Consider the following 16,887-nt stretch of genomic DNA (forward strand, 5'->3'; position numbering starts at 1 on the left):
GTTTCTTTTGTTGTTTGTTTGCACATACTTGCAGCTGCTTGCATGGCTGCGTTTTGTCTAAAAGCGTGTGAACGAAATATTATTGAAAACCATCTTATTTGTTTCGTTACAACAATTTGCAACAAATCCTCTATCTTCGCACTCATTATTATACACATTTGTGCGTTCATTTTTCGCATTTTGCATTGCAGTGGTAGTGCAGAAGAGTTTGAATGGATCGAAACAACGAACTTTTGTTTCCAAATACTAAGATTCATGAGTGTATAGAGCTACAAAAAAGCCAATTCAGTGCCAATGACTAGAATGGAGTCGATGAGAAGCAAAAAAAAAAGACAAAAATGAGAGCAATACAATACAATCGGGTAAAAGTTTGTGTATATTCAATATTTGTGTTGGATGCGTCCGTGTACGATTTGTAACAATACCATTCTGTGAGCCTTTTGTTGTTGTCAAACACGCACACGGGGAAGGAACTGCCGTTACAGACGGTTTCTATTAACCATGCCAAACAGGGTTCAACAAGTACAATTTTGCGACCAAAAGGATTTTATAAAAGCCGCTGCACGCAATTATGCTGCCACCTTCTTTCGGAAGGCTCTTCTTACAATTATTACAAAAACTTAAGAGTACTGCCGGGAAGAAGAAAGCTAAATTAGCGCATTACATATAAATAGAGATACGTTGAATAGTACTTCCATTACGATCTAATGTGGGCTGAACTTAAGGGGCGTTTAAGTTAAAAGTATAAATTATATAAGTTATTTGCAAACCAAGCTGATCAGATACAAAGCCAAGAGAACAAAAGGCATCTAACTACAATCTTTTAACTCTTCTTATGAATCGCCAAAACAAAAAATTAGGTTACGCAAACCCAACGAAAGTGTCCAACACCTCCTCCTCTCGTATTGTACCTTTTTGCTTGTTTTATAGTTTTAAAACACTTTCGCTTACTTCTAATAACCGCTGCTCTCCCTGTGTACTACAGCAACAGCAGCAGCAACAGCATAGATCGTGTTTACTTCTACATATCATATCGATAAGCTTCGGTTGTGCTTGACCCCGAATAACATTAACATAAAACTGCTATACAGATCGTTTAATATGGATATTAAAATAACGTAGCTATACACAATTTACGGCTGCGAGCAAATATAGTTGGCTAGTGCCCACACAAAATGGGGTGAGGTGAGCCGGCGTGGAAAACAGAAATCCATACCGCGCCTAACACGGCATCCATAACGGCCGTCTCTTTACAAACATTCACACACGCACACACACATACATATACTGATCACATAAACCACAAGTAGCACGATAAAAGAGATCAAAATAGAACCAACGAGTTGATGGTGGCAAATGGTGCGTGGTAGGGTAGGGTGTGGTAGGAGAAGTAGTATCCCTTTAAACGATTAACTGTACAACAAACGCAATCAACGGCACGGCGGCGGCGGCGGAGGCAGCGGCTTATGTGACAATTGCTGGCTCAGTTTGGCAAAGATAAGTACACAAACGGAGTGTGTTGTGTTTGTTTGCTGCATAAGAAGCATAACACACCGCAAAACAATTACTTTGTCAACGGGACACGTGGGGGAAGAAAGGTGCTCTCGCGAATGGAGGGTAATTTAGAGGAATGATCTAAAGATACTCACACACACACTTAGACACTTTTCGATACGATCATCACAATTCGAGCCTCACAGATAGGGGGGAGGGAGTAAGGCGACAACAACACTCCTCGTCTGTACAATTCAATGGCTGGGCAAGTGATTAAACGCTCGAACCGCCACCACTCCGGCTCGTGCCTCCTTCTTCCATGCCTGCCATTATCGTGCTTAGTAAGTCATTGGATTGTTTTTTGCTGGGCGCGGCAGCACCGGCGGCAGCATCCCCACTCCGCTCAGTAGCGATACAGCTGCTGTCACTTTTAGTAGTAACGGTATTGCTGCTATCCCTACTGCCACCACTACTACTGCTACTACTACTGCTACCACTGCTACTGCTACTATTACTGGTGCTAGAGCTATGGCTACTGCTGCTACTGCTGCTGCTATTGCTGTGATGGCTAGCGTCTGTCTGTTGAATACTTTTTCGCACACTACCTGAAGCGGGGAGGCTTTGCTGTGACGACTGTTCCTTTGCCGTCGGGGTATGGGGCATTTCACGGTGGTCTTGCGGTGGCGGCGGTGGGGGAACTAATGGAGGCGATGAGATAGGTAACGGTGGCCGAGTCTCGGGATGCATCGGAGGCATCGGAACCGGGGCGGTAGCACTCTCGGGTGCTATCCGTTTCGCTGCCGGGGACACGGGGACATTCTTCTGCTCGTCTCCGATGCTACTGCCGTTGGTGGTATGCGTTTCCAATTCTGCCTTTCGCTTCTCTGCTTTCGCAGTCATCGCGTTTGGTGGCATCGGTTTCAACGCTTCGGACGATGGTAACATTGCACCGCAACGTTCTCGAGAGTCGTCCTCTTTTCGTGCCGTGTGTCGCTCGTCAACACCAAGTGTTTGTTTCATTTGATCACCCGTAACACACGCGCTGGACTCCTCAGCACCACCGTTCGTTTCCACCGCTTGTTTGGGAAGCGTATCGGCTACTAAAGTGTCGCTCTTTGTACCGATGACGGGCGTGGAGGTGGTTGAGTCAATTTCGACTTCTGTTGCGATCGGTGGCACCATCGGCAAAGGACCGGCCTGTTGCTCCTTCTCACGCGTCACACTCGATGTAGACTCACGCCGACTGCTGCTAGCGCTGCTGCTGTGCGAGGATGGTGCCGAATGGGACGAAGATTTGCGATCGCCCGAGCCCGTCTTTTCATGACGCGGCGGCTTGTGTGACGAGCTGGACGACTTGCGGCTAGACGATGACGACGAGCTTGAGTGGTGCTTGTGATTCCTCCGATCGGTCTCACGATCTCGCTCTCGGTCACGGTCCCGATCACGATCCCGATCGCGATCCCTCTCACGATCCTTGTCCCTGCTGCGTTGCTCCTTTTTCTCACGATCGCGCCGATCCCGGTCCCGGTCCCGATCGCGATCCCGCTCTCTATTATCCCGACCACGATCACGATCGCTGTTTGCTGAAGAATGTTTGCTGCCCTCTTTACCACCCGGCGTCTCATCTGTCTTGCTTTTGTGGGACGCCGAAGGAGAGCTCTTACGGCTGCCACTTTTGCTGCCACCCGTTTTCTTTTCCGACCCTTTGCTCGATACGACCGAGCTTCGGCCCGACTTGCTGGGAGTGCGAGCAGAATCACTGTCCGTCGTAACTTTGTCGTCCCGTATCAGCTTCCGCATGTCAATCTTCGCCTCCTTCAACGCACACTTTTCGGCAGCTTCATCCACGTTCGGTGGCGCCTTCTCCGCACCGGCCGGTAATGGATTGGGAACGGCCGCCGGAGGCTCCTTTTTCGCTTCCGCTTTCTTTGGTTTCCCATCGTGCGTACGCTTCATTGGCGTATGCTTTTTCTCCTCCGCCGACACGGGATGCGGCAGAATGGTTTGCTTTTCCTTGTAGTGCGGTGGATCCACCTCGTACCCGTTCGCAATCTCCTGCACCACGTCCTGGTCGGGGTAGTATTGCTTCAGCCGCAGATGCCAGGCGATGCTCGTCACCGCCGTCACCGTGCGAAACTGGTGGATGATGTTGCGGGGCAGGAAGTAGATATCGTTATCGTACAGCGAGATGCGCGAGTATCGGATACCCTCCCGGCGCAGCTGGTTCAGCTTCGCATCCTCCACCCACTGCACGCACTGCGATATTGGTGGTTCGTGCAGATCGAGCTGCAGCTTCTCGACCAGATGCGGGAAACAGTGTGCATCAAAGGCCACCACATCCTTCGTTATGCGGTTCAAATCGTCTGGTATACCACACCGGACCGCTTTAAGCACACCTATGGGTGTAGAAAGAGAGGTGATTTAGCAAGCAAGCAAGAGAGTGCCAACAGCTGCTGAAAACAAACAAACGGAAACTTACCAACAGCGGCAGTCGTCATGCGATCGTGCCCATGCCCGACGTGATCGGCATGGGCTTTGGTGCGATCTTCAATCATCGTTTCGCGGGCTTCCGAAAGTCGCGGGAGGTATTGTAAATTTCGCAGCTCATTTATTCGTGTCCTACAGAGGAAAAGGGTTCAGTGTTTTGTGTTATTCACGAGTTCGGCAAGGCGTCAAATATAGCTCAAACATCATACCTCTGCCGCTTCATCGGTGTTTTATTGATTTCAGCAGTAGGAACTAGCTGCTCGCCTGGACGTATCCACAAGATTGGTCCATCGTTCGATAAGCGTGGATCCATTTGCACGATCGATAACTCGCCCCATGGCATTGCCTGCAAATAACAGTGAATAAGTGCTACTGAATAATGAACAAAACGGTTTCATCGCTCATACAACGTACCTTGTTTAGGAACGGGTTATCTTCAAGACGTTTCAACAGATCCGGAAAATATCCACCAACTTCCTCGTGTACCTTTCCTACCAAACTGATCTGATGCAATGGTCCATAGCGTACCGTTCCGTGGGAGTAATTTTTAACCACCTGTAAGAGACATCGAATAACCATAAACGGTGATGAGTGGTATCTAAACACACGCTCACTTCAGCTTGCACTTACCTGCTCATTGTACTGACTCATTGTGCATGTTTCAATGTCCGAGTTACGACCGAGCACTCCTGACTTGACCGTAAGATTAGCATAGTTTTCTGCCATATGCTCCAGCAGATCGGGCAAATAGGAAGCGGCATCGTGCACAATGCCCATCACATGGTCCGCGTAGCCGTCCTCGTCCTCCGCAAATACGACTTGAAAGAACTCTTGCACCAGCTCCTCCATCTCCACCTCCGAAAGGACACTGATTTCGTCCTGGTACATGTGCACCACTGAAGCGCCACCGTTCGGATGCACCTCGACCCGCATGAACCGCCCGTACTTCAGACCTTCGAGCTGCTTCGACCGCACCGGGCAGTTGGCGTTTCGGTTAATTGACCCTATTCGTGCCGTTGATTCGCTCACCAGCGCACCACCTGCGTCCTGCGATTGAGATGATGATGTGGACGACGTTCCGGAAGCTGGCCCCCGGCGGCACTGGATGCCTATGTTGGCACGCTTGATTTTCGACCGTTTGTAGCACCGGGAGCACTCCCGCCCTCCGCCGGCATTCTTGTGGGCCGACGAAGCATTGCCGCCCGGAAGCTTTTGCCCGCTTCCAGGAGTTTCCGATTTGATGCTGTTCAGTGCGGAAAGAACCGTTTTGGAAGGCGTTTCCGTATGCGGGATCGGACGCTCCGCTGCTTCCTCCTTTTTAATTGCAACAACGGGAGTTTCCTTGCTAATATCGTCCACCGTGCCATTCAAAACGTTGTCCTTGTGGTGGTGGTCCTCTAATGTTCCGTTGACGGGTGTGCTGGGTACCGCGGCGGGAGCAATAGTTTCCACCGCCACCGCATGATGATGATGGGGGGTGTGGTGATTGACCGGTTCCTTCTTAATGTCTACCCTTTCGTCCACATTTTTCGGCGACTCAAGCTTGATTAATATGTTTGAATTGGGCTTATTGCTAGGTGCTATTAAGTTGCTGGTTGCAGTTGTACTGTTGTTGCTGAGGTTGGTTGCAATGCTGTTTGCAACGCATATGAGGCTACTCGTGTTATTGCCAACGACCTGGCCAGGGGAACCACCCATGCCAGCGGTGGTACCATTTAGCGCCGGTATGACCGTTCCTGCTTCGGTAGCCACCGTTGTCGCTGTCGTTGATGCTGGCCGATCCACTCCGTCCGAAGCCGTTGTCCCATTATCGGTGCCGAAGTTTAGCGCTCTCGTTACATCGTCGCGTGTTTTCTCCGGCTTGGCCAGCTTGTTCTTGGCCGGTAGGTACACTTTCTTGATGAAAACGTCCTGCTTCTTCACGCTCGCCAGCTCGTTCTTGCTGCGCTCGAGATTCAGCAGCAGATTTACGGGCGATATCGGAGTGCCCGAGATGGAAGCGGCCGCTGCTGCGGCTGCTGCTGCCACGGGCGAGACGATGGTTGCCGCACCGTGCTCCAGCAGCAGGGCGGTCGCTGCCGCCGTGCTTGAGGCAACTACCGAGGAAGCCGTTTCGATGGACAGCTCCCGTTTGATAGTTTGATGTGCCGTCGCAAACCCAGCTAGCTGTTGTTGATGGTGGTTTTCTTTATTCTGTATCAATGCTGTTCCCGCTAGGGCAGCAGACGACGATCCCGGAGGCTCTGGTGCCGTGTTTCCGATCGCTGTAGCCGATTGAGTGCGTGATGGAGTGTTGGCGGTGCTGTTGCTGGTGCTGCTGCCTTCCTTGGTTCCGCGTTTATAGTTTCCCGTCCCGGATGTACCATCTTCCGAGCGACGTCGTTTACGGTCCTGATGCGAAAGTGTAAGAGAAAAAGGGGGGTGTAATCAACGTTTGATATGGGATTTGTTTCTACTCTGGTTTGGATGCTTACTTTGTCACGATCACGATCACGATCACGATCCCGATCACGATCCCGATCTCTGTCGCGAGGTTTTTCACGATCACGGTCTTTGTCTGCTCTGTCACGCTCTCGTTCTCGTTCTCGTTCCCGATCTTTATCCTTATTCTTTTTCTTCTTATGGCTTTTTGTTAATCCTGTTGGAAAAAAGTAGAAATGAATTAACATATGAGCAAAACATTTAGAGTTTGTTGAACCCAATGCAAGCAAATAAATAGTAAAATAACGTTTGATTTATTTCTATCTGCATTTGGATATAGAAATATCGATTTAACAACTCTTCGCCCAGTACCAACATCTTTAAGCGTTTGTTATGAGTGTCCATCAAGCTATTAAAATGATTATTTGACGCAAAAAAAATACAACTGACCATATCGGTGATTAACATAATGCTTAAAAAAGTATGTTTGCTCCCTGATGGGCATTAACTAATATGACACAATTATTTCGAAGTATATGGAAACCGATTGAACAGAGCTGGCAAAACAATTCAATTACTGTAGCTAATGACTTCGAAAAAAACTGTGCAACGGGAGTAAAACATGATGCTTGATGCCTCCACTTCCACTTCTATCATGAAACACTGTGAAACGGAAGTGGGAGAGCAACAAAAAAAAATAGCTCACACACGCAAGCCTGCACAGCATCGAATTCTGGATCATTTTACACGCCCAACCCTCTCATTCGATACATGATAATATACATAATTTATTTTACATCAACCGCTTTTACACACTATATTGCATCTCTTCTGCAAGCATCGCCCCCCCCAAGCCAAGAAGCTGCTGCTGCACTCACAAACCATACACGTAAACAAAAACACACAGCCATTCTAATGCGCATCATTAAATAGTCGCGGAAGTGGGTGGACGCGACGACGGGCAAGCAAGCGGAAGGGTGTGCAGACGGGCGGGCGGTTCGTGTAAGTGTGTGTGTTGGTGGGAGAGTGTTTGCTGGTAAAAATATGGGTGGGGAGCAGCTTCTTTCTTCAAACGTGCCCCGGGGCACCCACGAACGCGCGCGCCACTTTGTGTAAAAGGGCGATGGATGGATGTACGTGCATAGTTCATATGTCGTCATGGTGGATGTTTTCGCTGGTCGCCTTGTTTTCCCACCGTTTTCAGCCGCTGCTGCAAAAGCGAAGCTAATCAACACTTTGCAAACGCACGACGTCCTCTGTTTGGATTGTTGTTTTCGCGAAGAACTTAATTCTAGATTCTGGCGCGATTCACGAATTCGTCACTGCGTATACATTGTGAGTGGCTTCTCGAAGAAATAGAAGCCCTGCGGCGCTTGGAATAGACAAGGGGAAAAGTGTGCATTGCACACATCACCACCACTACCACCGCCACGACCGACGTGCACCAACATTCTTACAAACTATTATTTACCATTATCGGAACTGCGAACGCTGCTCTGCTGCTGGGTGTCCTTAGCCGGCGTCGAACTTTTATCATTATTTTTAGCAATCATTTTCACCGTCATTTGGTCTACGTGATTTTTGGGAGCTTGCTCAGTTTCCACAGCCATCATCATCTTCCCCGTTCCCACCGCGGCGGCTGCGACAGCGACACCACCGCCTGCTGCCACTACCACTGCTGCGCTTGTTGATGATGACGGTGCTGCTGCTGCTGATGATGATGATGATGCTGTTGTGGTAAGATTCGCCGTAGCGCTGGTAGCGGCGGTAGAATCCGCGCCCGATTTTGCACTACCCACTACAGAGGACGAACAAGTCGTCGGCTGTGTTTTCGTAGGATGCGACAGACAGTCACTATTGCCGCTCCTGTTGCTGCTATTGTTGTTCGTGTTATTATTATTGCTTAGACCCCCGTCACCGCTGCTGCTGGTGGTGGCCGCTGCACTTGTTCGCTGCTGCTGCTGCTGCTGATGCGTACAATATTTGTCATCCGATTTTTGCACATTCACTGCACTATCCGCCATCACCGCACTTTTCTCGCCGCACGGCTTCATGCTGGTGTACACACCGGAACGCCACTTTAGCGCGAGAGTACCACTTTATTAGCACATTTTCACTCACAAAGCGCATTCGCTGGGATGTTTGACTTTTCGCATTCTTACAATGTACAAAAATGGCGACCACAGGCACCAAAGGCGTACAGCTGGTCATACGAGGACCAAATCATTTGACATTTTGTTTACACATTTTATCGAATGTTGACGGAGCAATTAATGGAAATATTATTTAAACCTGTTTTGTTGTATGCTAACATTATAAAACAATAAAAATACAAAGTGGATGCGTTTAAAATAAAACTTGAATGTAAACAAGCGTTTAAAATATGATTAATTCTGCTAATTTTAGGGAATATTGTGTGGAATTGAGTTAAGGAAAACATTCCCAATATGCAAGCTGCTTGTTCTAATCATTGTAAAGTAATTTTATACATAATTTTCAACAAAACGGGACAAATTATGGACAATTCAACGGACAAATATACAAGGTTAAGATATACTACTCAAAGTCGCCCAAGATGTATATGGCGGGTGGTCGTCAAGATGTGATGGCGCAATTCAATTTGACAGTTCAGATGATCCAGCCGTGCGCTTCAACTTAAAATAATGGAATAAAAATTCTTTCAATAAATCCGTCGGTGGCACTTAAACAAGTTTAGTAAATGCCAAAGAATAGCTCTTCATACGAATCTCAGCATATTTGAGTTGCCTAATCTTGTCCGATAGGCAATCGCGCTCAACTCGAATTATCATCAATGGCTCAAAAATCATGAAATGTTGTTTCGTGCCGCTTGTTTTAATTACATAGCCTCCAATCCATTCAACAGCCAAATTGTCAAAACTGCATGCATTGGGCAATGCAAATTCTGTGCCCCCATGGTTCGTTCGCGTGACGAAATCACAACAGCTGCTGATAAGATTATGCTTGATGTTTGATTGGAGCACAGTTCACTGAAGGCCATACCGCTTTTCGCTTCTTCCACAGAATGTTCGGGCCGTGGAAAATAAAGATTCTGCTTATTGTGCTGGCAATCGGTTCTTCAAGCCATGGGTACCGGATTTTGGGACTGTTTCCCCATCCAGGATTAAGCCATTTCAAAGTGTTTCACCCCATAATGAGGGGCCTGGCGAACGATGGTCATCATGTAACGGTGCTTAGCTATTTTCCAGATTCGGAACCCGTACCAAATTATCACGACCTTCGCTTCGAAGGGCAGGAGGTTTTGACGAATGCGTTCAGCTTACAGGTTGGTTATGCGGTACAAAAATGGTAATTGCAGGCTGTTCATAACGTTAATAATCTCTCTCTTTGCGTAGGATTTTACTGGCAGAACTTTTATCGATAATTTTCACGAATTCCACGAACTAGTTGTGTGGGGCATGGACAGTTGCAAGGCGGCGCTGGATTCGCCTGCCATCGATCAAATACTCGAAGCGCATCGAGTGGCCCCATTCGATTTGGTCGTGATGGAGGTTTTCGCTACCGATTGTATGGCAGGCATAGCCTGGCTGTTGCAAGTTCCTTTAGTGGGTTTGAGCAGCTGTGCGATAATGCCTTGGCACTACGATCGTGTCGGATTGCCCGATACTCCCTCGTACATTCCATCGGAGTTTAGTACATTTTCGGAGGAGATGAGCTTCTGGCAAAGGTTTGAAAATTGGTTAGTAACCAGAGTGGTAAAGCATTTGTATCGCATCGTACAGATTAGTGACAACAGGCTGTTGAAGGAAAAGTTCCCGAATGCAGCCATTCCCGACGTGGCGGAGATCGTGCAGAATACCTCGCTGATACTGATCAATCAACACTACACCCTCAGCGGTGCTCGGCCGTTAGTTCCTGCGGTGGTAGAGATCGGTGGAGTACACATTCAGGGCGAGAAACCTTTGCCGACGAAATTGCAACAGATTATGGACCAATCATCCAATGGGGTGATAGTTGTGTCCTTTGGATCCGTGCTAAAGGCTGCTACACTTCCAACGGCAAAGCGAAACGCTATGCTGGAAGCATTTGCACGTTTCGAGCAGCAAGTGGTGTGGAAATGGGAGGATGAGCTCGACAATCCGCCCAAAAATCTCTACACACAGAAATGGCTTCCTCAGCGGGATGTGTTGTGCCATAAGAATGTACGGCTTTTTGTGTCGCACGGAGGATTGTTGGGTGTTTCTGAAGCCGTCCACTGTGGTGTGCCGGTCGTTGTTATGCCCATTTACGGCGATCAGTTTCTCAATGCGGCAGCTTTGGTCAATCGTGGAGCTGGAGTTCGTATGGATTACGAGCAGGTGGACAATGTAACTTACATTGCTAGCTGCATCGGCGAAGGTTTAAGTGACAGGTAAGTAAGGGTTGTTGTTAATTGAATCATACATCCGATGATTATGCGGTTTTGTGCATTGCAGAAAACGACGGATGGCTCAATCCTTGTCACGTGCTTACAAAACACGACCACAAACACCGCTGGATTTGGCTCGGTGGTCAATTATCAATGTAATCGAGAATGGTGCTATGGAGTACGAACGTTCCTATGCACCGAAATTGCCTTGGTATATCTATTACTCGTTGGATGTAATCTTGGTACTTTTGTTTGCTGCATTAACATTAGTTTTTGGATTGTCTTATGGCTGCCGGAAGCTGTGCTGTGGCAAACAACCTTTGAAATCAACTAAATCTAACGTTGCTAAGAAGAAAACTAAAAAACAATAAATGTTGTGATTAGATGAGTTGCAATAGATAGCACTTTAACGCTCTGGGATGTACATGTTTTTTTACATTTTATTCCTAACTTTAAACAGCACATTTTACAACAAGGATTAAGAACCAAGCAGCTAGAACTCATCACCTGATTTTTTGCTTGTTTCACTGAATCAAATGAAAATAACCAATAAAAAATAATCGAAAATCCTTACTTGCCGGTCGCATCATTCTTTCGGAACTTTTTGGGCAATCCCGTTCGTCGGAACTCACTCCGTTCGGCCAAATAAATTTCGGTACACTCTTGCTTGAACTGCTCGTTCCGGTACCACTCCATGCTGCAGGCTTTAAGTGCATCGTTCTGCTCCTGGCATTTCGCAACCATAAACAGCCCCGAACCTTTGCAGCAATCTTCGAACGCCTTTACCTCCGGGATGCACTTTTCGGTTTTTGCTCGCTCCCGCATTATCTTCGGTATCAGCACCTCCAGTTCCACCTTCCGGAGTCGGCGGTCCTCGGGATCTCCTGCGGTGGAAACAAATGCTTATGTAAGTAGTGTGCGTGGTGGCCAAACACAACCGTTAACAAGAGTCGAAGAAGCGCTTACCGAGTCCATGGGGTCCTCCTTTGTTTGCGCCGAGAGGAATCGTTGGTTCCGACGGGTCGTTTGCAAAAGAATGAGCCATTTATCACAGATTTCTGTAGCAACACGCAAAGAAACTGCGAGCACCGGGCCCAGGGAAGTGTTTGTTGTTTTGATTCTGCTGCGGAATGACAGCAGCCGATTGCGACAGAAAATGAAAGAGCGGCCGTGATGCACAGTGGGTGCAAGGACGTCCAAATGCACGGAGCAAATTTGAGGGCATAAATTAAATGAAAATATAATTAGAAAATTAAAGCTTGGCAAAACCTTCAGTTTAAAATGTTACTTCAGAAATAAGTTAAAATCTAACAACAAAATGTTAGAAAAATTTTGAAGAAATTTGAAATTTACCTCACAATATAGCAGTTAGAATGTGCGTTGTGTAAACTGTACTTCACGTGTTCAGTTGCTAGCGAAGTTCTCGAGCGAACGCTCCAAATTGGTGTGATTTTCCAAATTCGTTGAGTGTTTTTGAAAGGCGTAGTGAGGATTTTTGAGTGTTCAAGATGGCCGTCAGTCAAAAAGCTCGCGCTAAATTAAACGGCCAACAAAATAAATACACTGTTGCGTTCTGGAACATGGTTTGTTGGTTCCTTTCCCCCTTGACGCCTCTACGCCCTACGTTGTGTTTTGTTGTGTCGTCTTCGATCGCCAAAGGAGACAAAGTAAAGAACACGTCCGGCTCGTATCGAGTTTCATGCGCTAGTGCCGCTTTATTCGCACACATACTTAATCACAAATTGTCGATCGGCAGTGCTGCCAGAAAATACATTTAACTTTTAATTCCCAACTGACAAAACAACCGCAAACAATTCAAAATGACCGTTTCATAACCCTTACATTCCAACATAGCGGCCACCTAAATTTACCAAATTTACCTCTTTCCATTACTTCACAAAATGCCTGACTTTATGATATCTAATTCACTCTCTCAAACGGAAGAAGACTAATCCTATTCGCTGGCCTCTTATACAAGCCGTTCCTAGTCCTGATACTAACGACTCTCACTACGCCATCTGGGCCAGGAAATACCTCAGCAATCCGTCCCATTGGCCAATGGTGAGGAGTCTTCCCATCCTCTTTCAACAGGACCATTTGTCCTACCTTTAGCTCTACTACTGCCTTGCCGCGTTGATGTTCGTTATGTAGTTCGCTAAAATATTCCCTACGCCAACGCGCCCAATGATTCTGTACCACTCTACGCAATTCCTCATACCGCTTCAATCTATTGATTGGTACATCACCCACGTCAGGCTCCGGTAGAGCGTTCATCGGAGCCCCGATTAGAAAATGCCCCGGCGTCAATACATCAAGTTCTTCCGGATCCTCCGACAACGGTGTAAGCGGTCTGCTGTTGAGTTGAGCTTCCACTTGTGCCAGTACCGTCGACATCTCCCCAAACGCCAGCTGCCGATCACCAACAACCTTCAGTAGGACGCGTTTTGCCGCTTTTACCGCTGCCTCCCAAAGGCCGCCAAAGTTCGGTGCATGGGGTGGGATGAAGTGCCACTTAACGCCAGCGCCAACAGCATACCTCGATATATCCTCCACCGCCGAATCGCTGTTCATCAACGTGTAGAAGTCATCGATCACCTTACTCGCTCCTTGGAAGTTGAGACCGTTATCGGAATAGACCTCGCTGGGCAAACCCCGTCTTGCCACAAACCGACGAAACGCCGCTAGAAATGCATGAGTTGATAGAGACTCCACAAGCTCGATGTGAACAGCCTTTACTGAAAAACACACAAAGATTGAAATATATGCTTTTTCAGCTGCTGCTCGGCGATGCACCGGCTTCAAGTAAATGGGTCCACAGAAATCAACCCCTACGATCGAAAATGGTCGAGCTGGCATAGCACGCGACACGGGTAGCTGTCCTGGTGGTTGTTGAACTAACGCGGGATTCATCCTGAAGCATACCAGACAGCCTCTGCAAACACTATTGACCAAAGATCGTCCTTGAATTGGCCAAAATTCTCTCCTGAGTGCGCTCAATGTTGTAGTTGGCCCACCATGAAGTGCCAATCGATGATAATATTCTGCCATTAGCCTAGTAAATCGTGACTTCTTGGGTAGCGCCAACGGAAATCTGCTACAAACTTGCATAGCTTTAGCGCGATGCAAGCGGCCACCAACTCGGAGTAAACCATCACCGTCCAAAAAAGCTCCTAATGTCTTCAGTGATGATTTGGGACGTACCATTTGTCCAGCAGACAACTCCTTGATCTCAGCCGCAAAGTAAATCCGTTGTTCTCTTTTCACCAGTCGAATTTTCGCCTCTGCTAGCTCGCTCACCAACAAAACACCTTTGTGTTTAGTGTTGTGTAGGTAGCGCAGGTGTAGCCGCGACTCAATGCTGTCACGTAACTGACAGCATGTGATGTCAAAAAGGCTGGGAAGGACTTCGGCAGCGATCGGATGATCGATCGCTGCGACTCGGTATCAGGCTGCGGACTAGGATGGTCGATGTTTGATAATTGTTGTAATAGAGTATAAGTTTTAATAAGAGTCCGAGTGTGCCGTTTTATTAAGTGTGTCAAATGTACGTCCCGTTCCGAAACACAACAGTGGCGACGAGTGTCTAATTCTTTGTGTATTATTTATCTTCTGGGGAGAAAAATTCCGCGCCGCAAGCGACCAAGGATGAGCACCGAGGAGACGGGTGCTGCGGAAGAGCAAATGAGGATCGATGAGGAGCAGCGTCGTGCATCGTTTGGATTGGCCAGCGCCAGCGGAGGGTTAAATTCGCAGAACGGAGGACTGTTGCAGCCGCAATTACATCCTTTTGCTGACCAGCGCATGCTCGGGAGTATGCCGCGAAGTGAAACCGCCGCGATGCAGACATGTGCTCAGCCGCCATCGCACTTGGGGTCATTGCCTCACTTCCACGGTGGTCAGGCGCCATCGCAGTCAGCTCCAGCGCCGCCATCGCAAATGCAGCAAGCTTCAGGTCCGTATGCTACCGAAAGTTCGATGTTGCAAACGCTTCAGCATCTGCAGCAGCAGATGACACAGCAACAACAACTGATTAATCAAATGCTGTGTCAGCGTCTAACTAACCTTAGTGCACCTACGGCCGCGATACAGCCCGAACAAATAATAGATACGTTAGCTAGGAACATTACGGAATTCAGATTTGATGAGGAAGGTGGAGTTACGTTCGGTGGGTGGTTTGCGAGGTACGAAGAGTTATTTAAAAAGGACGCGGAGCGTATTGATGATGCAGCAAAGGTCAGATTATTATTGCGGAAGCTCGGGCCGGTCGAGCATGAAAGATATGCGTCATTCATATTACCGCAGCGGGCGGGAGATATCTCTTTTGTGGAAACGGTTCGGATGCTTACAAACCTATTTGATACACGGGAATCCTTGTTAAGTAAACGGTTTAAGTGCTTGCAAATAACTAAGAAAAGGAATGAGGATCACTTAGCGTATGCGTGTCGGCTTAATAAGGCTTGCGTTGAGTTTGAGCTTGGCAAGCTATCGGAGGAGCAATTCAAGTGCTTGCTCTTTGTGTGTGGTTTGAGGTCAGAACATGAGGTCGAATTTCGTACGAGGCTTTTGGCGCGCATCGAGGATAAAGCCGATCTGACGCTTCAACAATTGTCGGCAGAGTGCAACCGAATAGTGAATTTAAAGAAAGATAGTGCCATGATAGAGTCCCCAGCACAGGAAAGTGTGTTGGCAGTCCAGTCAGAACGAGTACATTTTAAAAGGTCGCAACCGGGTCAGTTTATGGGACCAAGTAAACCATGTTGGGCATGTGGTGATAGGCACTGGGCGCGCGATTGTCCATATCGCAACAAAGAGTGTTTCAAATGCAAGGGGATAGGCCACAAGGCGAGCCATTGTAAGAAAGACCGAAGGTCATTTGGACAACCAAGGTTCCAATTTAATCGTGGATATAAGAAGCGGAATAACAGCGTATCACGGGTGGTTACGGTAAAGGTGCAGAATATAGAATCCGGAAGAAAATATGTGGAGGTATTACTGAATAATGCGCCAGTTCGCATGCAGCTCGACACAGGGTCGGACATATCAATTATCAATAGAAGCGCATGGAATTATATAGGGAGTCCAAAGCTTACGCCCGTATCGGTTATAGCGAAAACTGCATCAGGAGCTGGACTTGAGCTCGAAGGCGAGTTTATATGTGAGACCACATTAGGGAATGCAACGACAAAGGCAACCATAAGAGTGGCAAAGCAAGATCTTCTGCTTTGTGGTGCAGATCTGTTTGATGCTTTGGATTTGTGGTCGTTACCCATACAGAGTTTTTGCTGCTACGTAGAAGGCTCAGATTCGAAACCGCCTGATGTGCAGAAACGGTTTCCGCAAGTGTTCCAAGGCACGGGGCTGTGTAAGAAGGCAATTTTAAAGCTTGTGATCAAGGACAGCTGTCAGCCAATATTTAGACCCAAAAGGCCAGTAGCGTACGCCATGCAAGAGGTCGTCGAAAAAGAACTTCGGCGCTTAGAGGAGATTGGTGTGATAACCCCGATAAATCATTCAGAATGGGCAGCACCAGTAGTGGTAGTAAGGAAAGCCAGCGGAGCAGTGAGAATTTGCGGAGATTATTCCACGGGACTGAATGATGCACTTCAGCCGTATGATTACCCTTTGCCTCTCCCGGAGGATATTTTCGCACGTTTGGCAAACTGCAGCGTCTTCAGCAAGCTAGATCTCTCTGACGCTTTCCTCCAGGTAGAGATAGATCCACAGTATCGGTCGTTGTTGACCATCAACACGCACCGTGGGCTTTTTAGTTACAACAGGCTACCACCCGGTTTAAAAATAGCACCGGCTGCTTTTCAGCAGATTATTGATGCCATGTTAGCTGGTTTGAATGGCGTATTTGGATACATAGATGATATCGTTATTGGTGGTTCAACAGTTCGAGAACATAATGCCAATTTAGAAGAGGTGCTGAAACGTATAGAAGAGTATGGATTTACTATTAAACCGGAAAAGTGTGCATTTAACGTGGAGCGTATCAGCTATTTGGGGCATGTTATAGATCGTAGAGGATTAAGACCGGATTCAGCAAAGATTGAGGCTATCTTGAAACTCCCAGAACCGACTGATGTTACCGGAGT

The 16,887-nt window shown here is 47.6% G+C and overlaps 3 protein-coding genes across 4 annotated transcripts in view; 1 reads left to right on the forward strand and 2 right to left on the reverse strand.

Moving 5' to 3' along the window:
• Positions 1-11,288, forward strand: part of LOC120959006 (UDP-glucosyltransferase 2-like) — a 13,979-nt gene extending 2,691 nt beyond the window's left edge. Inside the window, exons 2-4 of one of the 2 annotated variants that reach the window (XM_040382121.2) lie at positions 9,445-9,706; positions 9,777-10,792; positions 10,857-11,288. In XM_040382121.2, the coding sequence (XP_040238055.2) occupies positions 9,446-9,706; positions 9,777-10,792; positions 10,857-11,160 (1,581 nt within the window). In that variant the 5' untranslated portion in view covers position 9,445 and the 3' untranslated portion in view covers positions 11,161-11,288. Of the gene's footprint in view, positions 1-9,207; positions 9,707-9,776; positions 10,793-10,856 lie in introns of those variants that run through there. The other variant, XM_040382120.2, reaches the window with a different exon arrangement.
• LOC120959004 (uncharacterized) lies at positions 14-8,605 on the reverse strand. The gene is made up of 7 exons (XM_040382117.2): positions 7,874-8,605; positions 6,456-6,619; positions 4,612-6,372; positions 4,396-4,536; positions 4,191-4,327; positions 3,974-4,113; positions 14-3,890 (listed from the first exon to the last, which is right to left on the reverse strand). The coding sequence occupies exons 1-7, from the start codon at positions 8,454-8,456 to the stop codon at positions 1,768-1,770; spliced, it is 5,049 nt and encodes a 1,682-aa protein (XP_040238051.2). The 5' UTR covers positions 8,457-8,605; the 3' UTR covers positions 14-1,767.
• LOC120959008 (COX assembly mitochondrial protein homolog) lies at positions 11,212-11,936 on the reverse strand. The gene is made up of 2 exons (XM_040382123.2): positions 11,756-11,936; positions 11,212-11,673 (listed from the first exon to the last, which is right to left on the reverse strand). Exons 1-2 carry the CDS (start codon positions 11,832-11,834, stop codon positions 11,360-11,362), a joined length of 393 nt encoding a protein of 130 aa, XP_040238057.1. The 5' UTR covers positions 11,835-11,936; the 3' UTR covers positions 11,212-11,359.
• Positions 11,937-16,887: the final 4,951 nt, after the last annotated feature.

This window comes from Anopheles coluzzii, chromosome 3 (genome assembly GCF_943734685.1).
Source record: "Anopheles coluzzii chromosome 3, AcolN3, whole genome shotgun sequence".
Taxonomy (NCBI): Eukaryota; Metazoa; Arthropoda; class Insecta; order Diptera; family Culicidae; genus Anopheles; species Anopheles coluzzii.

What these genes read in the sequence shown, in the direction of transcription:
- LOC120959004 (XM_040382117.2), bottom strand. Translation starts at nt 8,456, where the DNA reads ATGAAGCCGTGCGGCGAGAAAAGTGCGGTGATGGCGGATAGTGCAGTG. An exon ending in CGTTCGCAGTTCCGATAATG is followed by an intron (nt 6,620 to 7,873) that starts GTAAATAATAGT and finishes TTTTTCCAACAG; the next exon opens with GATTAACAAAAAGCCATAAG. An exon ending in GTGATCGTGATCGTGACAAA is followed by an intron (nt 6,373 to 6,455) that starts GTAAGCATCCAA and finishes CTTTCGCATCAG; the next exon opens with GACCGTAAACGACGTCGCTC.
- LOC120959008 (XM_040382123.2), bottom strand. Translation starts at nt 11,834, where the DNA reads ATGGCTCATTCTTTTGCAAACGACCCGTCGGAACCAACGATTCCTCTC. An exon ending in AGGAGGACCCCATGGACTCG is followed by an intron (nt 11,674 to 11,755) that starts GTAAGCGCTTCT and finishes TTTCCACCGCAG; the next exon opens with GAGATCCCGAGGACCGCCGA.